General features: G+C 42.9%; 1 protein-coding gene across 2 annotated transcripts; it reads right to left on the bottom strand.

Annotated features, from left to right (window-relative positions):
* Positions 1-359: 359 nt before the first annotated feature.
* Positions 360-18,943, bottom strand: ano11 (anoctamin 11). Of its 2 annotated transcripts, XM_054745752.2 has the most exons (23): positions 16,772-18,942; positions 16,177-16,273; positions 15,891-16,084; positions 15,699-15,806; positions 12,862-12,998; positions 12,729-12,786; positions 12,543-12,653; positions 12,309-12,474; positions 11,022-11,112; positions 10,628-10,724; positions 10,406-10,549; positions 10,192-10,329; positions 8,900-8,998; positions 8,710-8,812; positions 8,400-8,511; positions 8,264-8,318; positions 8,043-8,140; positions 4,547-4,683; positions 4,220-4,425; positions 4,002-4,138; positions 3,737-3,827; positions 3,397-3,528; positions 360-976 (listed from the first exon to the last, which is right to left on the bottom strand). In XM_054745752.2, exons 1-23 carry the CDS (start codon positions 16,901-16,903, stop codon positions 830-832), a joined length of 2,790 nt encoding a protein of 929 aa, XP_054601727.2. In that variant the 5' UTR covers positions 16,904-18,942; the 3' UTR covers positions 360-829. The 2 variants fall into 2 exon arrangements, with proteins under 2 accessions (XP_054601727.2, XP_054601726.2); XM_054745751.2 differs by having other exon boundaries at positions 12,543-12,786; positions 16,772-18,943.
* Positions 18,944-24,539: the final 5,596 nt, after the last annotated feature.

Genomic DNA, 24,539 nt, shown 5'->3' with positions numbered 1-24,539 from the left:
AGGGCTAACTTAACTTCAGTCAATATAAGCTTATAGAGCTCCGGGAGTTGACGTCGCTTCTCCCAGCATGCAACAGTTCAAATCGAAACAGCGCCATATTGGCAGGCAGAAGCCGGCAGCTGGACTACTTGTTATTGTCAGAAAACTCAATCAAACGGGAAATATGGTAGATTCCTGTTGTGACCCAGGATGCAGAACAGACGCGGACGACATAAGGAATGAGCCATCTACAGGATTCCCCAAGATCCGGAGCGCCGCAAACATTGGATCATTATAATAAAATGCACTAGTGACCGGGCTAAAATGAAGCTGTGGGATCCCGAGAGTAAAGGATTTCGCTTATGCAGCGACCGCTTCATATCAGGTACTTAAACCAATGTTTCCTCAACTGTGTGTGGTATTTATTTTAAATGCTTTCATTACGATTCTTAGTGGGCTTCCTAAACTTATTGTGGCGTGGCTTTTTCTGTCTTATTACTCATAGCAACAAGTAAACATCACGTACAACGTTGCCTCGTGAGTTCTGCGTTCTGCCGTTTACGTGTTTTATGATCACAGCAATTAACCGGCTAAGCTGTATTTAATTTTTAAGCAATGGTTGATCAGTTGTCAGATCACACATAAAAAGCACTTTGGATTGCTATTATCTGTCTCACAGAGACAGATCTCAGACAGATCCTGAGACGCTCCTGCCTGACATTTTTAATTTATTCACGGAAAAAAATCAGACTAGTGATTTCTCTTGGCGTTCAGTTTATACATTCAAACAGCACAGCACTCTATTTAAACTACTTACGTGTAAATGTGTTATTTGTCCATCCATCCATTTTCATCCGCTTATCCGGAGTCGGGTTGCGGGGGCAGTAGCGTCGGGAGGGCCAGACTTCCCTCTCCCCAGCCACTTGGGCCAGCTCCTCCGGGGGAATCCCAAGGGGTTCCCCGGCCAGGTCCAGTAAGAAGTCCGCTCCGACAGCTTCTGGCGTTTTTAAAAAGTATCCCAGGGGCACGGTAAGGGTCGGAGATGTTTAGTCTATTTAATTTCTGACTATATAAAACGATTTCTTCGGTTTTAAAGCGTGAAGTAAACTCCGACGAAGTAAAATCCAAGCCGATCCCGTTCACGTTCATGTTTACGATCCGTGTTTACCTTTTTTTCCTGCCATTATGGCATCTACTAACTGAGAGTCACGTGGGGTCCGGAGCTCTATACGCTCATTGGGACTTAATTGCGCCCATTGTGGACAACACATCTTAAAGAACAAGTCTTCTTGTTTTTTCAACATATTTTCAGTGGTCTCTAATATAATTAAATGTGAGTCAATCTCTGTGGAGAAAAAAAGCTCTGGCACTTCTGTTTCAGGAACTAGAAGTGAGTTGGTTTAGAGTTAAGCAGAAGATGGCTGGAATTTGAGTTTAATTTCCTGATATTTGGACCTCTCGCCTCTGACTGGCTAATAGCAACAACTCTACCACTGACTCAGTTGATGTTTTATCTGCACAAATAACACGAGCCTGAAGGAGTTCCGCCATGTTGTGGTGTTGCTAATGCTAATGCTTAGCCATGTGCTCTGCTTTCTCCTGGATGATAAATCAACAACGGGTAGAAGGCTATTTTCCAGGCTTCTGCTATTTGTGGTGATAAAACAGAGCCGTGTTGATGTTATCCAAATCTGGGTACAGTTTGCGAGGCATCTATTCCTACTAGAGACCACTGCAAATGTATTGATTGAAACATTTTCCCACATCTTTAAGCATGGCTTCTCTCAGCTTCTTCAAACAAAATCATATGTTTTTGCATTTAATTAAAACCTCAACTATTTTTTGTGATTTTTAGGAGAAACATACAAGACGATGTTGATATTTAAAATGAGCCAGGAAGGAGAATCACACAGTAAATACAGACATCTCGTCTAACTTCTTCCAGTCTAAATGATGAGTCATCATCAGGTTAGCTGCTCGTACTTTACGTTTAGATTTTTTAGACAACAGTTTTGTCATTCTCAAAACTTTATTCAATGACTGGAAGCTGCTGACTAATGCACTAATACTTCACAAATTCACTCCTAGCTCTCATTCTTAATTAGTAGATTACCAACACTTTTGAATTGGAGCTACAATCATACCTCTTGTAGACGTGTATGTAAATGGAGTTTTTAATTAAAAAAATTTTGCCAAAATGAAACCATCCTTTTTGAAAAGCTGCCTACTTACTTGTGCCGTTCTCACCTGGTCCCAACACATAACAAGACTGAAAGACAAGTGACTAAGGCCCTGTCCACACGTAGCCGGGGATCTGCCAAAACGTAGATATTTTTCTACGTTTTGGCCTGTCATCCACACGAAAACGGAGTTTTTTCACACGAAAACAAATCTTTTTAAAAACTCCGGCCAAAGTGAAGATCTGCGTTTTCTCCGTTTTGGGTGTCTGCGTGTGGACAGACAAAACCGGAGTTTTAAGGTCCGCAACGTCACTTTCCGCGACAAAAAAATGCTGACATCACGTGTGCGACCTGTGTTTACACTAGCCGGCATCATGGAAGCCCTCAGAGCTGCGCTCTGTCACTACCCGATCCATCAATTGTCCAAGCACTTTTTGCTTGTTTGTTTTTGCAAGCGGAATTACTTCTCCTTGCGGAAGACCACAAACGAAGGACGAGGTTAAGAACGGGGGAAGTACTGCCGCCTACAGGTCTGGCATGTCCTTAACAACGTATTTATCCGGGTACGTGTGGACAGAGTTTGTTTTTATAACGCGGTGGTGTGGATGCAAGTTTTTGGAGGGGCGGATATTCGTTTTTAAAAAACCCCGGCTACGTGTGGACTAGGCCTTAATCAAAACATCACAGCCAGAGGTTAGACGACAGGGACACACACACACGCATAGGTGAGGATGAAAACACACACTCTAGTCTGATTTGTGATCCTAGTGAGAACAAAAGGTTGTATCTGAACTGTTCTGCTGTCTAATGATTATTTCTAAGCTGGACATCATGGGATGAGTCAACAGAGGCAATATTAAAACTTTGTTACCTGTTATAAACTCAATTGTACATCAGCATATTTGGCAGCAGGCCCATGAATTGCTGACAGCTGTTCAAGCTGCTTTCTAAATCATCTCTGGAGAAAAATGGCTGAACTTTTAAATGCGTTCAAACTTGTCAGTTTGTATACGAGAATACATTTTTAATAATCTGAACAAATTCTTAGAAATTAGTCTCTCCTTGTAAGTACAACCACATTTTTATTAATCTCTGCGATCCAAAGGAGCTTTTTCCTTCAAGATTAACCTCTGTATAATATGTGAATGTGTGTGTGTGTGTGTGTGTGTCCCATATTCTACTGACCTGGGCTGGAGGTTTCAGGGGAACCAGGTGTGGGCCTTTGGCCTCGACTCACCAACAGGGCCTCCTGGTTTTCAGCTAGTGCCTGCTTTGCCAGGTAGTGCTCCCTCTTCATCTTCAGCTCCAGGGACTCAGGAACATCAGGCACGATCCAGTCAATGGCTCGCAGTACAAAGAAAACAACATGCTGAACAGAGGGAAACAAAGCGTTAAGCAGAAGAAGAAACATGAAAGATCACATATTTAAAATTTTGGACACCGTCAACTGACAAAAAACAAAAATGCATGGGAGTGAAACAACATTTTTACACCAAGTTGGAATTGGTCATAAAGTAATGTTAAACAGAGGCAAATCTAAAAGTTTGTGAAATAAACTGAGCTCTCTCCTTTTATACCTCAAATGCTATGATAAACCCGAGTCGGACAGCAAGAAGTTCCCAGTAAAACAGTGTGTAGTTTCCATTGTTGTCTCTGAATGCTTTGTACCTGAAAAAGAATAAAACACAGTGTTTAACTACAGAAACACTGCCCTCTGTTGGTCAAGTTTAATAAAATCCTTTTGTCTTTAAGGGTTTTAGTATGTTAATGTATTTAAAGTCACTAATAGGATAAAAAAGAGATGAAACCATTCCCAGCACTGGCAGCACAGATTCAGCATACCTGCACATGGGGTAATCTGTATAATTTAGTGGGGCATAAGCCAAGGTGTAGTTGACATATCCATGGAGGTCGTTATGAAACTTGTACTGGTAGAGTAAGCGAGGCAAGAAATCTGAGGTGAAGGCTATGAGGAAAGCCTGAGGAAAAACCAAAACATGGTGTGAAGATACAATCTTTGTAGTTGAGCATGTTTTAAATAAAATTAGGGATTTACTGACATTGGCGATGACAGACAGGTGCGACAAGGCTTCCAGTATATTGAACCAGACTCCGATGTTTTGTGCGCGCTCAGCCACGGGTCGACGGTACTCACACACAAACTTGTGTGCATCCAGGCGGATTTCTACCCAGTTATTCAGCAAAGCAAAGAGGGGTGCGAGGGGAAAGGCCGCCACAAATATTGTAATGAACCCAAATTGGAGCACTGCAATGCAAGCAGCAAGTTTACATTGGTACAACAAAACCTACGAGATGTGTCACCAACATCTCAGCATATTTTTGAATTTATGAGTTTATTCACAGCAGATACATTTGTGGCGAATTACCCATTTCCAGATATTCTTCAAACAGCCCCTCACATTGTACCAATTTATAGTCTTCCTCCCACAGCCGGGGCTCTTGGGATACTTTGCCTCCCAGCACACTGGAGAAAGCTCTCTTCTGGTGCCAGGCCTTTACTTTACTGCAGAGGGACAATAACAGACATCTGCAGCGTTAGGCAAGGACAGAAAGTGGATGGATGGATGGATGGATGGATGGATGGATGGATAGATAAAGCGATGGGTGGTTGGATGAATGGATGAAATGATGGATGGAGTGATGGATGGTTGGATGGAAGGTTGAAATGATGGATGGAGCAATGGGTGATTGGATGGATGGATAGATGAATGAATGGCTGGATGGATGGATGGATGGATGGAACGATTGATGGAATAATGGATGGATGGATGAAACGATTGATGGAATAATGTATGTATGGATGGATGGATAGATGGATGAAATGATGGATGGATGAAACGATGGATGGAGCAATGGATGGATGGATGGATGGATGAAACGATTGATGGAATAATGTATGTATGGATGGATGGATAGATGGATGAAATGATGGATGGATGAAACGATTGATGGAATAATGATGGATGGATGGATGGATGGAACGACTGATGGAATAATGGATGGATGGATGGATGAAACGATTGATGGAATAATGTATGTATGGATGGATGGATAGATGGATGAAATGATGGATGGATGAAACGATGGATGGAGCAATGGGTGGTTGGATGGATGGATGTGTAATGTCCAGAAATGGTCAGTTTTCACCTACAGATTGACCTTCATGCCCCTGGTCATCTGCAGACCTAATTCCATCCTCCAAGGTGGATTTTACACTCTATCTTCCTGCAAGCCCAGAAGGATACTGCAACCTTGTTGACATTTCAGGAGGAACACGATGTCTGCCTGTGTTCCCAAACAAAGCCTTCTTTGATAACACTGCAGTAGTGCCCACTCTCTCAATAAAGTGAACGTTTTCAACTCATATGAGTCAATTAATCATGAAATGAAATTAACAAATGTTATATGGATAACAACAAGGTTTTGGTTAATCTGTGCTTGAACTACTGAAAGTTTGAAATGAAATGATTTATTACATTAAATGATTTATATATATGGTAATCAGTAATGTTTGAAATGAACAGGGAATCATCAGCTACACTCAGACACAAGGTCCATTAAAGTTAAGTTGAACTCATGACACATAGATATTTCTTTACCCCAATCAGGGCATCCAGTGTTTGAAGGAAGGCGTGATGTTCTGAAGTTCTTGGTAATATCCCTTAACATGGCACGTTCCAATTGGCCAAGTAAATCATAATATGAGAATATTAAAACAGAATCACTTACAGTTATTAAGCACTTCAACTTCAACTTCCAGCTTCCAGGTCATGAGGTCATCTACACAGCTTCCAACATCCTGTGAGATTCAGCATTCAGTTCTAGAGAAAGCTACGGAACGGCCATCCAGAGCGAAACCTCTTTAACCCAGAGCATTTCTGACAAGCTGTCAAAACCCTGCTAAAAAGCTGCCTACCGCTGACACAGCAAACAGTTCCTGCAGAACAAAGCTGATACTGTTCCGACTCCCTAAGAGTCCTAGATGCAAACAGTTTCATCCATCTGTTGTGACCCGGAAACATCTCTGGACTGGACAGTCGGTGCTGCGGTTATTCTACAAATCTCGGTGCCCCGAGGTCATCCGACCTTCCTGGCCTCTGGAAGGTCTTCAAGAGGGTCTTCCAAAGGGTGAGGTAGACACAGCATGATCACGTCTGATGTGGTATTGATACGAATCAACTTCCTAGTTAATGCAAACCAAATTCTTTCCATTTTACACCCAGAATGCAGTTCTTCTAGATATGAAAGTTCTGATAACCTCACATTAACATATAGTCACCATACATAACAGTCCATCCACCTAGATCTATCCATCACAGTAAATATTAGTTAACTTATCATATTTTTAATTGTTTGGAAAATAAATTCATACTTTTTATAAATCTGACTCTCCTCTTGAATCAACACGAAGTGTTCTACAATCCCTGAATATACAAAGAATTCTAGAATCTTCTGGTTAAACATTAAAGACCAATCAGACTGGATTTCCATATTTATATGGAAATTCACATCACATTGGTCAAAGTGTAGAGTAGTATATTAGGCTTTAAAAGCACCCAAATATGTATACAATCCTCCTTTTACATATTGATGAAACAATGGATAAAGCAATGGGTGGTTGGACGGATGAAATGATGGATGGAGTGATGGATGGTTGGATGAATGGATGAAATGATGGATGGAGCAATGGGTGATTGGATGGATAGATGAATGGATGGATGGATGAAACGATTGATGGAATAATGGATGGATGGATAGAGTGGTGGATGATTGGATAGATGGATGGAGTGGTGGATGGATGGATGGATGGATGGATGAAATGATGTATGAAACAATGGACAGAGAAATGGATGGTTGGATGGATGGATGGATGAAACAATGGACAGAGCAATGGATGGATGGAGTGGTGGCTGATTGGATGAATGGATGAAATGATGGATGGAGCAATGGGTGATTGGATGGATGGATGAAATGATGGATGGAATGATGGATGGTTGGATGAATGGATGAAATGATGGATGGAGCAATGGGTGATTGGATGGATGGATAGATGAATGGATGGATGGATGGATGAAACGATTGATGGAATAATGGATGGATGAACAGAGTGGTGGATGATTGGATAGATGGATGGAGTGGTGGATGGATGGATGGATGGATGGATGAAATGATGGATGAAATGATGGATGAAACAATGGACAGAGCAATGGATGGTTGGATGGATGGATGAAACAATGGACAGAGCAATGGATGGATGGAGTGGTGGCTGATTGGATGGATGGATGGATGGATGAAATGATGGATAGAGCAATGGGTGATTGGATGGATGGATGGATGGATGGATGAAATGATGGATGGATGGATGGATGGATGAAATGATGGATAGAGCAATGGGTGATTGGATGGATGGATGGTTGGATGGGCGGATGGGTGAAATGATGGATGAAATGATGGATAGAGCAATGGGTGATTGGATGGATGGATGGATGGATGGATGAAATGATGGATAGAGCAATGGGTGATTGGATGGATGGATGGTTGGATGGGCGGATGGATGGATGAAATGATGGATAGAGCAATGGGTGATTGGATGGATGGATGGATGGATGGTTGGATGGGCGGATGGGTGAAATGATGGATGAAATGATGGATAGAGCAATGGGTGATTGGATGGATGGATGAAATGATGGATAGAGCAATGGGTGATTGGATGGATGGATGGATGGATGGATGGATGGACAGATGAATGGATGGATGAAAAACACCAAAGTCCCATGTGACTTTGGAAACCGCCAGCACATATTCCCGTTTAATCCCAGCCACTGGCTCGTGCTGCTGTATGGGTACCATTTAGCGACCTACGGTAAAATGAATTCCTGGATGTTGTTGATGAGCTGCTTCCCAACCATTATGATGAACAGCTGTTCAGCCAATTCAATGAGGCACCCTCCAGGACCACACTGAAATATTAAAGCACACAAAGATGACTCAGCAGAGCCACATTTTACATCCTTAAATATGAAACTGTCAAATTTTGATTTTACAAAACCAAAAGTAAAAGACAGAATACAAATTGGACTCACATCTTCATTTCTCATCCCAAACAAGGTTCCATATTTTGAAGGGTAACCAACAAACCTATAAACACAGAAAAAAGGCTAAGTTTTGGTCATAAAGTGATGATTTGAAAACTTGCTTCTTGTGACAATCTTCTCTCACCTTCCTTTAAAGAAAGCCACGTAAAACGGAGACGAGTAAAAGTTGACAAACTGGAAGATGAACACTTTGAAGGTGAAAGCATTGTCGTACTGGGTTTGTGTTCTGTGCATCTCTGAAAAGCAAATAAGAAAATCATATCTAGATTATTTCCTGATGTGTTATTGGGATATACTGATTAAAATGGTGGTTTTAAACGTTTTAAAATTACATTTGCTTTTTGAGAACTCTAAGCTTTGATTAATTGCAGATAAAATCAGTAGTCGACATGAATCCACACTCTGAAGTGTTCGAGTGCATCCTTGATTCATACCCCATTTAGTGAGCTGTTCTGCTAACGCAGTGTAGACCTGTCCCATCAACAGGATGAGGCCCAGATTTACAACACTGCTGGAGATGTTGGCTATGGTCCCTGCCTGGGAGGAAAGTTATGTCAAAGAAATCATTAATTGCAAATCTTAATGTCTTGTGCAGTCAGATTGTGCAGATGCTGATTTATGTACCTCTGTACGCAGCACTGGGCTCCCAGTGTGGTACATCATCACGCTGATGATGCCACGGCTCACGACCACAGTCACCAGGAAGATTATCACCACACACAGCTGGTTTGAAAATAAACATAAAATGTTTGGAAAAGAGAATCTGAGAAATTTCAGAAATTAGCCTAGTCTCAAATTTTTCAGATGGGGATTTTTAGAGGTTTAGGCCCTGTCCACACGTAGCCGGGGATCTGCCAAAACGTAGATATTTTTCTACGTTTTGGCCTGTCATCCACACGAAAACGGAGTTTTTTCACATGAAAACGGATCTTTTTATAAACTCCGGCCAAAGTGAAGATCTGCGTTTTCTCCGTTTTGGGTGTCTGCGTGTGGACAGACAAAACCGGAGTTTTAAGGTCCGCAACGTCACTTTCCGTGACGAAAAATGCTGACATCACGTGTGCGACCTGTGTTTACACTAGCCGACAGCATGGATGCCCTCAGAGCTGCGCTCGCTTTATCAATTGTCCAAGCGCTTTCTGCTTGTTTGTTTTTGCAAGCGGAATTACTGCTCCTTGCGGAAGACCACAGACGAAGGACGAGGTTAAGAACGGGGGAAGTACTGCCGCCTACAGGTCTGGCATGTCCTTAACAACGTATTTATCCGGGTACGTGTGGACAGAGTGTTTTTTTTAAACGAGGTGGTGTGGATGCAAGTTTTTGGAGGGGCGGATATTCGTTTTTAAAAAAAAAACGGCTACGTGTCAAAAAAGAAAACAAGTTTGCTTCTTTTGCAAACATTTAACTGGTTGATCAAAGCTTCATACAATATGTTTAATAAAACACATATTTTCTATGTCTGTCCTGTAGGTTGCAAAAACACACGTTATTTAAAAATATTTCATGGATGAATTAAAATGACTTTACTGGGTTTCAAGTCCATTTAGCCAAATTTTCAAACCTGCAACTTCATCTCTATTGTCACCAGAAAACAGAGGTTGGAAGTCTGATCTAATCTGGGTCCAGGAAGGATTCTCAGATCATATTTTACCCTGCAGGCGAATGACCTGGATTCACTATCAGGAGAAGTTTCAGTTACCGCAGCAGCGTTTGTTAAGTAGAACAGATCACAGGCGTAAACCTGGCCTCTCTTTGTTTGAGGACTACAATAGTAAAACGGGGTCTAACTGTGGAATTGAGTGTAAGTTTAAGAAACTCTTCTAGCACAGCAGCTGATGTCAGTATGTTGAAAATGTTTGGGGAGATATTGGATCTCTATGGATAAACTAGAAGATATGATTTCAGATGGGAATCACCATTAAAATGATGACCATGGAGCTGGTGAACATGCGTGACAGCCTCGTCTTTTCTGGAAAGTAGGGCTCTTTGATCCCGGTAACTGGATTTTGCTCCATGGTTGGAGCCATAGCAGCAAACTCTGGTCGAGGACGCTCCTTAATAAAAGAAAAAAAAACATGATATCAGAATATTGATCTTCGCTTAGTTTTATGTTGAAGAAATAAATCAGACTTCTTCTTCGTGGAAGTCCATGCAGTCCCAGTGATGAGCCAGAGTAGCCATCTTTCTCTTCCAGTACTCCAGAAAGGCCACGGCCCAGAAGGACATGAAAACACTGAAGAACACGGTACCTGGGTGGTCAAACAGGTATCCCATCTGCAACATATGAAAAGTTTGTCATAGATCATTGCTGAAATCTGAATATTGGATTACTACTTTTTAATATATATATACCTTAGCCATGGTGCAGATCTCAGACATGTTCCAGGCCTTACATGTTTTACAGAGTGGACACATCAGGTACTTAGCACCACTGCCACAAATTTCCTCTCTGTGGAAACACACACACACACACATTTAGTAATGTCTCAGATGAGAACTAACATTTATTCAGCAAGTGAAAAAACTAATTCTGATCATCACAAGAAGAGTACTCATAGATATTATTGTGGGAACAGGTATGATTAAAAAGCAGACTACAGGAACAAAACTTACTTTTTACCTGGAAAAAGTGAAGATACCTTTCCCGCATTGAATTTTTCTATTATAATCAGTTATCTATATTTTAAATACTTTCTAAAATATATCTCACACCTCTTTATGTCAACCAGGGATATTTTTGACTCACGCTGGTGTGTTGGTGCTCATGGTCATGACTCCAGACACAAAAATCAGGGTTCCAACCAAGGCTGCTGGCAGCAGCCAGGCTGTGTAGAAACCTGCAAGGACGCAAAGCTCCACTAGACTGGTGATGCATGAAGAGGATGTGCGTTAATTCAATTCAGTTTATTTCTATAGCGCCAAATCATGACAAGAGTCGTCTCAAGGCACTTCACACAGTAAACATTACAATTGAGTTCAATCCATTAAGTCAATCAGTAAAAAGTTTCCTACATGAAGAACCCAGCAGGTTGCATCGAGTCACTGACTAGTGTCAGAGTCTTTACAGAAATCCTCTTACTAAGCAAGCATGCAGCGGCAGTGGAGAGGAAAACTCCCTTTTAACAGGAAGAAACCTCCAGAGGATCCTGGCTCAGTATAAGCAGCCATCCACCACGACTCACTGGGGATGGAGAAAACAGAACACACACACACACACACACACACACACACACACACACACACACACACACACACACACACACACACACAGATGTAGGTTACTGGAACGTTACACACCTGCAGTCGGAGGTAATTTCCTCTGAAACATGTTTTCCGCCACTGCTGAGTGCAAATGAACTCTTTATTGTGACTTAATGGATTTAAGAAATTATGGACTAATGGACATAATTTCAAGCAGGTGTGGTGGTAATGGAAACATCTAAATCTCACAGAAAAGTTAGGCACCTTGTGATTTTAATCTTGAAAGGCGCTACAAAAAAATCTTTCTACTTTGTTCTCTTAAGCAGCCTAGAAATCTAGACCAGCCATAGCAGTAGCAGGTCGGTCTAGCCACGCTCCATTGTAGCATCAGCAGTTCTACCGTTGGCCTGAGCAGTTTTGTGTTGTTTATTTGAAAAAGGATTTGGTTCTTCTTTGATGGTGCACGGCAGACTGCCCTGTTAACTGATATCCAGAATGGTGAATATGTCACATTGTTTGCTGCTTGGGTTGGTCCTAACAGTCCCACTGCGTGCTGAGAAAGTTTGAAAGACAACCGTAGTTTCCGCCCCATAACTGGGTTCTTTCACTGGGTCATGGCCAGAGTATATATTTACATATATACTGTAGGACGGCTTGCCAGATTAGCTCTTAAGACCAGAGTCAATGAAATAGTTGACACAAAGCTTTATTCCCTTTTCAAAACTTCACTTTGTAAAGAGAAACAAAAGCTTCCCCCCCAAAAAATACACATTTAGCTTCGCATGTCATTGTGCTGACTAGAAAATAAAATTAAATAGCAAATATTTTATACCCAGCCATGCAAAGTAGAGTGCAATCTTCTCCCCAAAGTACTCTCTGATGTGGTCCAGTGGTTGATATTTGTACCATTTGCACCAGCGGGCCCAGTAGTAGTACAGCACTTGCCTCTGGTTCAGCTCGTCTGGGCGACTCTCATAATTCGGAAGCTGAAATGGTCCCTGGAGGAAAACAAGCACTTGGTTAGAGAAGGGAAACAGCAACAATTCAGCAGATGATAATGTTTTACCTCATGCAGTGGGTAAGCTGCTGTGTAGGCCCCTTCGTTTACCAGCCTGTCCACACCGACCTCAGCTCTCTTCCTTTTGCCGTACACTGTTCGAGCCAGGATTTCATAAACCTGAAAGAAAATGCAACGGAAGCAAGAAATGAAAGGATCCTGTTTAGATTGTGCTGTTTTATTTGTGACTCTTACGATACAATGTCTTTGTGTGTTAGTGAAGTACGCCTCATGGTCTCCAGAGCCAAGGAATCTAAAAGAATGGGATTTATGAAAAACGATCACATACACTAGAATGTGATCCAACAGATCTCTAGGGTTTACTCACCTGTTCATCTTGGACTTACGAAAGGCACAGGTGTAATAGTCCAATGGCCTGTTAGGCACCGATTCCATCATGGCGTTGGGTATGCAAAGTCGCTTTAGTACCATAGCAGATGTATTTAAGTTCTGATGTGGCTGAGCCTGGGACCCATCAAGGCAATAAAAGACAATAAATAAAAACACAAAATGCTGAAAAAAATGGCACACACACACACACACACACATACACAATTCCCATCTCACCCTCCGCAGGTGGTCTCAACCAAAGCTCAGGTTCTCTACCAGAGGCCTGGGAGCTTGAAAGTTCTGTGCAATATTTTAACTGTTCCCAGTACTGCAATTTTCTGGGGCTTCATACACAATCTCTGGCTGGGAAGTTGATGTTAAATCCCCTCTGACCTTGTGTCCTGGCTCCCCTTGATGTTGCATCTTGTCAATCTCAAGTACTGATAGCAGCTGCTGTTTGTGGATGACACCTGAGCTATTAGATGTTTGGCAGGTAGTGTTGAGCGCGGGTTTCGAAGTAACCATTCTTCCCACATTCTCTACATGTAACCCCTCTGACTAGGGTTACTGGAGTAGTGGTATTCCAACAGAGCCAGCTTATCGCATCTCCAGGGGCGTGTCCAGGGAGTGGCCTGGGGTAGCACCATCAACATATAAATATTGGACAGTGGGTTTCCATAAGCTCCAATAACACATTTTTGAAGATAAATGGGAGGTGGCCACCACCGCCATTTTGACCGTGTCACAGGTTCCGTCAAGCCCAGACAATTCCACAAAAGGGAAGAGAGGTGGAGCTGAGGGTGGGGCTGTAAGGCTGGGATCAACTGACGACACCCGGTCGAACTAGCTACAAGCTAACCTGAAGCTAACCCAAAGCTAACGCGGAGGTGGGAGCTAAGCTAACGGAGGTAGCAACCTAGCTACAACCGGAGTTAACTGTACACAACACCAGAGCTTCTGAGTCAGAGATACGCCGGGCTGACCGCTGGGTAGAACCGGGTGGAACACAGAGGTCTCCGAGAGCTCCACAAGCCGGCAGCCGCACAGCAGACAAGCGCCGCTGCCGCTGGGGAGAACCGGGTGGAAAGGTTTCCATCCCAGAACTCCACAAGCCGGCAGCCAGCGCAGCAGCCAGAAGCCGCGATCAGACAGAGATGCGCCGAGCGGGAGGGGAGGGGAGAACCGGGTGGAAAACATCGGTCTCCCGAGAGCTCCACAAGCCGATAGTCGGAACCCAGCTCCACCAACATGTTATATTTCAACCCATTTTCTAAAGTGCAGCATTATGTTAAATGCACTGGGTTTTACCCTATTACATTTAAATTTCATGGTTAAACAGTACATGTTAAAATCTAAGCTCAGCTCGGCAGTGATCTAAAATACATAAATATAATTTTACTTACCGAAAAAAATGAAGTGGAGACTCCTTGGACGCTCTATTAGTGCAATTAATGCCACAGCAAGTCATTTTGTCCAAGAATTGCACAAAAAATATCCAAAAAAATACACAAACACAGAGACTCAAAATCCCGAAGCAATTTCCAAGCCAGGCCGAGGCTCAGACTGAGGCCTTTCCCCGGAGCTAGCTCTGCGGTCACGTGGGTCTGATGCTCCTTCATTATACAGAATTTTAGGCTTTTAATACACTTAAACAGAAGAGTGAGAAAAAAAATGCACCCCCCTCAGAGTTGTCATGAGTGTAAACTAGATCATTTAAACTAAAAACATGTTTTGGTACCAGGCTGTAAACATGTTTATTTCTGCTGTGCAATTGGTATTTTTAACATGGGAGTCAATGAGGATTTGCTTGCTTCTGATACCAGCCCCCAGCGGATGAGGGTGGAACTGCAATTTTTGGTACTTCCGGGTTGGCCTCAATTTTTGAGCCGCATTGTGGGGACCTGGGTAGCACATGCCACCTTTGGAATCTAATTGGCCACACTGAATTCCCTTTAAAAAGGCTTTTCATTGTCCACAAAAGGCTTGAGGTAAAATAAAAAAAAGCATATCCACTGGTGCCACATATTCACAAAGTAGTGCCTCCCCTGGGCCACCCCATTTTAAAAGATCTGGACACACCACTGCGCATCTCGCCCATTTACTTCTTGTTCCAGTAGACCACTTTTCATAAGGGTTCTGTGGTTCCCCAGCACCTGATGCAGGCCTCGTATATATATATATATATATATATATATATATATATATATATATATATATATATATATATGTATATATATATATACACATACGAGGCCTGCATATATATACCGTATTTTCCGGACTATAGGCCGCTACTTTTTCCCACGCTTTGAACCATGCGACCAGAAAGGGCGGATGCTAGAAAGTCTAATGAAGGAATGGTTAGAGTGCTACGGAAAGCACCCAGGAGGAATTTTTTCACAGTAAAACAGCGCTGCTCGTTTTCCCAGCTTCACCCCGGGATGATGACAGCAACACGGAGAGCGACACTGACATCGCCACAGAAAAGGTATGTGATGAAGCTCTTCTGAGGCTGTTCAACTCCGACACTGAAGAAGATGACTTCAGTGGTTTCAAAGCGCAGGAGGACGATGAATAAACTAATCAATAACTTTTCTGTTTTGCTTGATACTGATCAGTTTAGTTACGTTCAGTTAAACTACGTTTTCAATTCAGTAGATATCTGCGGCTTTTTGCCCGATGCGGCTTATATTGAGGTGCGCTCTATAGTCCGAAAATTATGGTATGTGTATATATATATATATATATATATATATATGCATCTACCACATTGCAGATTAATGTCAGGATTATTGACATGATCATTTATACTTAAACATGAACAGCTTTACTTACCTGAAGGGGAGCTCTTAGACAAAGTTCCTCAGCATAATACACCAACACATCCCAGGGGGCACTTATTTTGAGAAAATGAATTGTTTTCTTCTCATTTGCTGTTTCCTCCTTTTGACAACAGAGACAAGAGGTGAAATGTTGATTAAAAAGCCAAAGTAAAACATTTATTAGGTTTAAAATCAACAATAAAACCTTTTCCACGAGCAATCCAGCACCCTCCAGATTCTGAACAAACTTCTCCCTCCACTGTGCCAGCTGTGCCTTCCTCCGTTCTGACCTGCTGCTCCCCTCCGGAGGAACGGATTCCCCCTCCCCACAGTTTGCCTCATTTTTCCCTTTCCCTCTCCTTTTCCTCCGCGATCGGACCTCCCACACCAGCACAAAATCTAAACGTGGGATTTAAAAGAGTAAAAAGGAGAGTTGACGTTTTTTGTCCACAAATGCCAGCTCGTGCAACATAGATGCTGATGCCACCCACCTATTTTTGCCCTTCCATCTCTAAAGTAGTTCCCCAGCTGTGGAACTGTCTGTTTGCTGCTTGCACCACCATCTTCATCAGCAGCTGCAGCTGAAAACTGGAATTTAGAAACAGGCTGTAAGATTAAGGGAGATTTTCATTCTATTTGCATGCATGGAAGCCTTTATTTCTTAATGTAAACAGTTAATTTCCCTCAGATGAGTTCTAACCACAAAGGTTCGGAGCAAAACGCTGCATGGTAAAAGCCTCCACTTTGCAGTAGTAAGCCCAGAAAGATGAGACAGAAAATGATCAATGAGCTTTTTACAAGACAATAAAATAACAAGCTTTCAGTGCATAAAGTCTGGTTCTCCCACAAGCTAATGTTGATGTGTTCGACATCACATGATGCTATACTCTTCTGGACATTACATGCATGATTAAAGCTTCCCAGATTTCCTTGCAGCATTCCTTAAGTCACTCCAGTGCATAAAAAAGCAGCAGCAGGGTCATTTAGTTGCCACACGTTGAACTGTAGCAGATTTAAAACACTGATGTCATCTCTGAAGAAGTAATCTTGCAGCAGCAATGAATAAAAAAGTAAAATAGAGCTTACGTATCGTGGAGGGATGAAGCTCCCATTCTGCAGACTACCGTAGCTGTCTGTCGTTTGGGCTTCACCCCTGTTGTCCAGATCCAAGAGGACTTCTCTGTCTTCCTTCTGCAGCTCAGAGCTCTTTTTCATCATGACAAGAAATCCTGTGGTTTAAAAAAAAATCACAAAATGCTGATGATGCATGTAAAACTGCACTTAAAAGAAATCAGTTATGGTTTGCCAATTCAAAAGCAGAATAAATCCTAAAAATGCACATTAGTTTTAGAGAGAAGTCAGAATTTGTAGTAATCTGAGCCTCCCCTTTCCTCTTCCTCCTCTTTATGACTGTATCCATCAAGGATCCTGGCTCCACTGCATTAGCTCTGGTGGAATACCGTAATGGATTTAGAACGGGGGCAACACCTTATTCAGAGGTCTGCTGCATCTCAGCTGGGAAAATACACACTGCACACCTCAACATCATCAACAATGTCCAGAACAGAGCTGTCAGTAACCAAAGTTGTATCCTGACCATGCATGTGTGTTTGTTTGTTGTCTCTAACTGGGATGTTGATGAGCCTTTTCTCATCCAAACTATTTCATATCCTCCTTGCTTTGAAAGCTGTGTGCATTTACATAAATTATTAACAGCATCAACAGAACAGTCCAAGTGGATGAGCTTAAAAATCTGAGTCATAAAACAGAAACTCAAAAAGGAACCTCCTTAAGCGCCAGTGGTTTTGATACCACTCAGCTTCAGGGTGCATTTAAAACAGCATGGAAGAGATGGATTTGATGGGCTGAAGTGAAAAGGAGGAGGATGCCATGTTGTTAGGGAGAATGTTGGTTGCATGAACATGGTGGGAAAGGTCTGCTGAATAAATGTTTTATGGAGTATCACCATGGGATGCTATTTTGATCCAAGCTAGGAACAGAAGATGTGAATCCAACACATCCTTTATCAGAAAAATCCACTTTACCCTAAAGCTGAACCCTCCTGATGCGCTGATGTGGTCTGTAGCTCTCTTAGGCTTAGACGGAATGAAATATGCTTGTTTAAACGGAGAGTCTAAAAGGGGATTTGAGTGACTTTAAAGAGGCAATGTGTAGTTTTTACCATTAATTTCTGGAAACATCCATCAAAATGTTGAAAAAGAATGAAATGATGCCCAGTTGAAAAATAATGGCGACTTTGTAACATCTAACCATAAAATCAGGTCTAAAATACATGGGAGCGAGTCTAAGGGCGTTTCTTAATGCCAAGGAACCTACCCTTGATGTCTTGGCCCCGCCCCGGTTGCCTAGGAGATACGTCATCAAGAACCGCCAAGACGTGATACAATGTTCATGTTCTACCGAGGCGTGTGTTCTCCATTTGTTAGCCGTTTAGCTAGCTGAGCAAGGATACACGGGAGGTGTCTTGTAGCCTAGCCTTGGTCAAAAATTTCCCAGAATACACCCCGGTATTTTCAAAAGGATGACGGATCAGAAGCCGGCAGCTACTTCGGGGGAAAATTTCAAGATTAAAACTAAGTCAACTAATTAAAAATGTTTTTTTTAGATCCAAAGAATTTATCTATGGTTGGTTAGTTGCTTAATACTTGCAGCTTCAGTGGCTAGCAGGTAGTAACTTGTTTACATATTTAATTTAACAAGCATATACACAATTTGAAAAGTAAAAGGCTCGTTATATATTTAAATTGAAACTAATACGTATAAAATGTGACGTTATCTCCCGTGTCGCGTGACGTTACGTGACTGCCGTGGAAGACGCGGTCACGTGATGCAAGTCTGTTCCACTTAACCGTTTTCTTTGGCCAAGGAAGGACAGTGTCCTCGTAAGCAAGGCGCCTTCTTCCGGCTCTTGGAGGGTGCAGACGCTTTTCTTCTCCTCTCCTCCATATGTTATCCTCAAGGCCTTTGTCTGTCTGTGTGTGCTGGGTGCACGGCTGCTTCTGCAGTTTTTCTGGAAACTGGAAACTGAAATTCACTAAAATGGATCTCGTCAGTTCAATTCAATTCAATTCAATTTTATTTATATAGCGCCAAATCACGACAAGAGTCGTCTCAAGGCACTTCACATAATAAACATTCCAATTCAGGTCAGTTCATTAAGCCAATCAGAAATAATGTTTCCTATATTAGGAACCCAGCAAATCCTCATACTAAGCAAGCATAAAGCGACAGTGGAGAGGAAAACTCCCTTTTAACCAGAAGAAACCTCCAGAGGATCCTGGCTCAGTATAAGCAGCCATCCTCCACGACTCACTGGGGATCGAGAAGACAGAGCAGGCGCGCGCGCGCACACACACACACACGCACACGCACGCACACACACACACACACACACACACACACACACACACACACACACAGACAAAGACAAAGTAATGTGTCTATAGTTATATTGTGATGTCTTAGTAAATATTCTATTTGGCGAGAGATAAACTTTATTGTATTTATCCTAGTGAATCTATAATTAAACGGATAAACTAGCAGTAGCACATCCAATGTCAAGGAAAGCAAAAAGTTATTATCAGGAGAGGGAGAATGTTTAAGTGGTTAGCAGCAGTGTGCTAGACGATGGCCCCCTCCATGAGGCCACCACAGCTCAGCAGAACTAGCCTGGCAAGCCAGACTAAATAAATGTGTTATTTAGTCTGGCAACGCTCCATTGACGGCTCGTGGTTTTGGGGCGGGTTCTACCGTTGTCTTTCAAATGATCTCCACATGCTACTGGACAATGAATGTGACATACTCTTGTTTCACTCGTTGCATCATCCGACCCACCAGGCATATAGAGTGCCCTGATTGGCCCACAAAGCGGATAAAGCTCTGTGATTTGTTCACTGAGCAGATAGAGCACTATGATTGGCCCACCATTATGGACCAATCACAGCTCTTTGTGTTTGAAACCCCTCTAGAGAGCTGTGATTGGCCAGCCAGAATGCTGTTGGGGCTGCAGAGGTTCCAGTGGAGCGTTGCTAGACCAAACTTTGCAAAGCAAGAATTTGGTCTAGTTCACTAGGCTACAGCAGAACATCATTGTAGCTTCTTCTGGGGAGAAAAACACTTAGAGAGAAAATAAAGTTAACAGCTGAAATTGCAGAAAATAATACAGTTAAAGAGCAGATTGTAGAAGAAAGTAGTAGAGTGTGAAAAGTGGTCAGTGTATCCTCCAGCAGTCTAAGCCTATAGCAGCATAACTACAGAGATAACTCTGGATAATCTATCCTATTTAGATGGAGGCATGTTGGAGGCAGGGCAAGGGAGAGCTGTCCTTACCGACTGTACTCTCCACCTCCCTATACTCCCCCACTTGTCCAGATCTGGGCTAACATCAGATTTTAACCATAGGCCCTATCAAATAAAAATGTTTTAAGCCTAGTCTTAAAAGTAGACAAGGTGTCTGCCTCACGGAAGACGGCTGGGAGCTGGTTCCACAAGAGAGGAGCCTGATAACTAAAAGATCTGCCTACCCACATTTAATTTTTCTAATTTTCTGCTCAGTTGAATTTGTTCTAATATTTATGAGATTTACATGATTTGCTTTATTAAGCCTGATATTTAATCTGTGTGATTTTGGCCGTGGGCAGGACACTGTCTCTATGGGGTGGGTAACAGTACAGAAGCTGCAGAGGGGTGAGTTAAACTATGACTCTGCTTCCTGGTCTGGACCCTGGGTTGTCATGGAGGACTAATAAAACTGGCCATGTTCCTAGAAAGAAGAGCTGCACCATCCAAAGGGGGATGGATGCCGTCTCTCTGCATCAGACCAGGTTTTCCCCAAAAAGTTTTCCAATTATCAATGTAGCCCACGTTGTTTTCAGGACACCACCTAGACAGCCAGCGGTTGAAGGACAGCATGCGGCTAAACATGTCGTCACTGGTCTGATCAGGCAGGGGGCCAGAGAAAATTACGGAGTCCGACATTGTTTTGGCAAACTTGCACACCGAAGCAACATTAATTTTAGTGACCTCTGATTGGCGTAACCGGGTGTCGTTACCGCCAGCGTGAATAACAATCTTACTGTATTTACGCTTATCCTTAGCCAGCAGTTTCAGATAAGATTTAATGTCGCCTGCTCTGGCCCCAGGTAAACATTTAACTATGGTTGCTGGAGTCTCTAATGGGCCATTCCCATCTGTACCGGGTCGGCCCGGGCCGGGTAGCGTAGGTTGTTTACATATCTGGGTGGCCTGGTATTTTTCCGGGCCAACCAAGGCTCATTCTCAGCCCTCTTTTCGAGGGGGTCTGCTTCAGGCCGACCAGGGCCAACACACCCACTGCTGACAGCAAATTCACACCTTCCATTAGAGCAAGCCTCTGATTGGTGGGTAGAATCAGCCCACATGGGCTTAAGGCAAGGATGTGTGGAATCAACCAGGCCAGGCTGGGGCCGACTGGGGCTACCCGGCCCGGGCCGACCCGGTACAGATGGGAATGGCCCATAATGCCACGTTTCTGACTATGGAGCTGCCAATGATCAGAGTCGGCTTGTCAGTGGGTGCGTCACTGAGCGGGGAAAATCTATTAGAAATGTGGACGGGTTGGTGGTGGCCCATGGGCTGGGTTCTATGCTTCCTGCGTACCGTCACCCAGCCGGCCTGAGGTCCCGGCTGCTCGGGTTCTGCTGGAGGATCGCTACAGGATGGTTCTGAGCTAGTTAGCCCCGCACTAGCTAAGTAGCTATGGCTGTTTACGGGTTTTTCAACAGCGCGGAGCCGGGACTCCAATTCCAACACCCTCGCCTCCAAAGCTACAAAAGTGCTACATTTATTACATGTACCATTATCGCTAAAGGAGGCAGAAGAGTAACTAAACATCTTACACAGAGAACAAGAGATAGGAGATGGAGAAGCAGAGACAGAAGTAGCCATAGCCGTGCTGAGGCTAAGCTAACTAGACGAGCAAACTGTTCAACACCAAATGAACTGCGTGCGAACTCAAATGGTTCCCTAAAAGCTAGGTGGAACAACAGAAAATGTGTGTTTTAGCGTTTTTATGTGCTACAATAACTCAGAGATGTCCTAGTACAGAGAAATTAAATCAGTTTTAGCGAGCCCCAAACTCCAAACAGCTACACGTAGTGTAACACTGAAAACAGGAAACAGGAAACGCCTTACCCCAGGTGCAGCCAATCAGCAATCAGTTGGTCTCTCAACGCAGTTGATAAAATTTTTTCAATGATGAGAAAGGGAGAAGGGGCTCCCGGATGCCCCTAAAGGACAGACCAGCTGTCTGTGGAGGACTCTGAAGACGTGTGGATATTCGTGGTGTTGGTGTCAGGTTTCCTGCTCATTGGCCTTGGAGGCTATCTGGCTTACCGGAAAATTAACGAGCTGTCGAGGAATATTGGCCTGATCCCCGAGCTCAGAGATGGTTTGCACCGTACTGTGAATTCAGACTCAAATAATTGTCTAGATGAAACGTAAGCCTGGAACTTTGGCCGAGATTCATTCATTGGCACAGAAGATGGATGCCATCAAGGATAGAGTGGACGAATCAGCACGGATTGGGATAGTTTAATGTCCATTATTGGGATTTTGAGAGGTTGCGGACCAACAAACTGTAAGACAGAGAGGAAATTATCTCTTTCTGGCCCCAAAACAATTTCTAATTGGAATCTGGCGCCCTTGAGCCTACAAGGCTACAACGAAAATTCTCCCCTCAGAAGATATGTGGAATGTGCCGTCGCTATGGCAACTCAACTCTGTCCCCTATCCCAGACTGGGCGGGACTGCGGGAAGACCGCTGAAACGTTCCAGGGTCACTGCAACCTTCCAACCCTTAATGCTCCTCCCCCTATCCACACTGAGGTGTCATGCGCTGCATCTATCCTGGCTGCAGGAACTGAAGTAGGGATGGTCCCAACCCACTACCCCACCTAGTGGACACTTATGTTGTGTTGTCTGAAGTCTGTTGCATATATGTCTGAGGTTTTTGTTGCAGAGCAAAGCTGCCCTCCCTATGGAGGGTAACTCTGAAGTGCTTTTTTTTCCCTCCACCTGAACCAATCCTCATGTAAACCGTCTTCTCTCTATTAAGGTAGCGCGACTCATGGTTGCGAATGACCACAGTCACCAATTCTTGTCATGTGCCCATGTATGTCTGTCGGATCTCTGAATTGTGTGTACTGAAACTCTAATTTCCTTCTGGGATTAATAAAGTATCTTTGATTGATTGATTGATTGATTGATTAACATCCAAAGTCTCTGGGCGACGCCATATTAGATGCCATGTTTCCTTCTATGGGAACTGATGAGGACAAAATGCTTTTATTAATTTGTAATAACAGTTACATCATTCATCATTCTTAAACATTTTACCTCTTCACTTGTTGCCAGTGATGAAAGGGAGCCTGATGTGTTCGTTATTTTGCTGAACTCTGCACTCCCCAGGGCTTTTTGAACCAAATAGGCATCCGTTGGTACGCCAACACAAAAATACTGCTTGTTTGCAACGATTTAGGTATCTGTTGCTCCCTATCACCAGAAAAAACACACACTGTCACTTTAAGTGTCTCAGATGTGCTGCTCTCAAAATTTCAAATACTGCCATCTCAAGGGTTTACACTAGGGCATGTCCAAAATCCAGCTTGAGGACCATTGGCAGCCCTTGGGGGAGTTTTATGTGGCCCCCAGTTACATGTCAAGAATGATAAACTTTGTCTATCTAGCAGGCTGTTGATGCAGAGTGACACTATCTAACATTTTCACATATCAAATCTTTACTAATGTGTAGAGGTGGCAAGAATCTGGCGATACAAGGGAGACTGAACCAAACATTACGATACAAATAGCCATTTTTAAGACTGAATATCTGGAAAGCTCAGGTGAGTTGCGTCCATGACACATCCAGATCTCATTGATCTGTTACAATGAAGGTGGTAAATACTACTGCCACCTAGCAGTCAGAGTTTGAACTGCAGCAAACAAAAGAGTCTGTATGTTAGATTTATATTGTTTGAGATTTCCACTAATATGTCTATTTTGACCTATTCTGAGGAGCGCAATTGAAAACATCCCCATACAATAATTTTTACTTTTTAAAGGGACTTTACGGAGTTTGAATTTTTATGCATGCAATTGCCCCCTCAGGCCAAAAGCGTAATGGCAGCTTCAATAGTAGGCTCGTGCACGAGGCGCGCATGCTGTACGTGCACACTCCTTAATGAAAATAACAGCTGAGACAGTCCCTTGTGTGTGTGTGTGTGTGTGTCGGAGGACAGAGGACAGGAGAACGCGCAGCTAATTAATTACATAATTTGGTTCTGTACCTTTCTCTTCAGCACAGCCGACAAAGGTTTATGATGGGTCAGTCCTCCTGCATGCTCAGATCATTCCCTTCCCTTGCTTGAAAAATTGTTCCAAATTGAAAGTTGAACCCACATCTTTTTTATCTGTGAATTGAATGCCGTTCAGCGAGTCTAAAATAAAAATTTGGGCATCTTACTGTAAAAAAATATGTCATGACTGTAAAAAAGAAACTCTAAATAAAAAACTATGTTCACATGCAAACTCGAACCCGGGTCTTCAGCACAATTCCGACGTCTTACTAGCTAAGCTAAAGCACCAGTAACATCTCTTGTATCTGTAACATTTATATTGTTGATGACAGCTGAAACAACATTCAAAGTATGGTTCAGAGCGAAAACGGCTATTTTGTTGCTAATTTGCAGGAAATATCTAGAAGAAAGTAGCTAAGCGTCCTCAGAAATGTAGCTAGGTTCATCACTAGGCGTTAGGAACAGCGACAAAGTCGCTGAGTTGGCTCTACCTCTCTCTC

This window comes from Nothobranchius furzeri, chromosome 15, assembly GCF_043380555.1.
Source record: "Nothobranchius furzeri strain GRZ-AD chromosome 15, NfurGRZ-RIMD1, whole genome shotgun sequence".
Taxonomy (NCBI): domain Eukaryota; kingdom Metazoa; phylum Chordata; class Actinopteri; order Cyprinodontiformes; family Nothobranchiidae; genus Nothobranchius; species Nothobranchius furzeri.
Note: the sequence above shows the minus strand (reverse complement) of the source record. Positions and strands in the feature narration are given on the sequence as shown.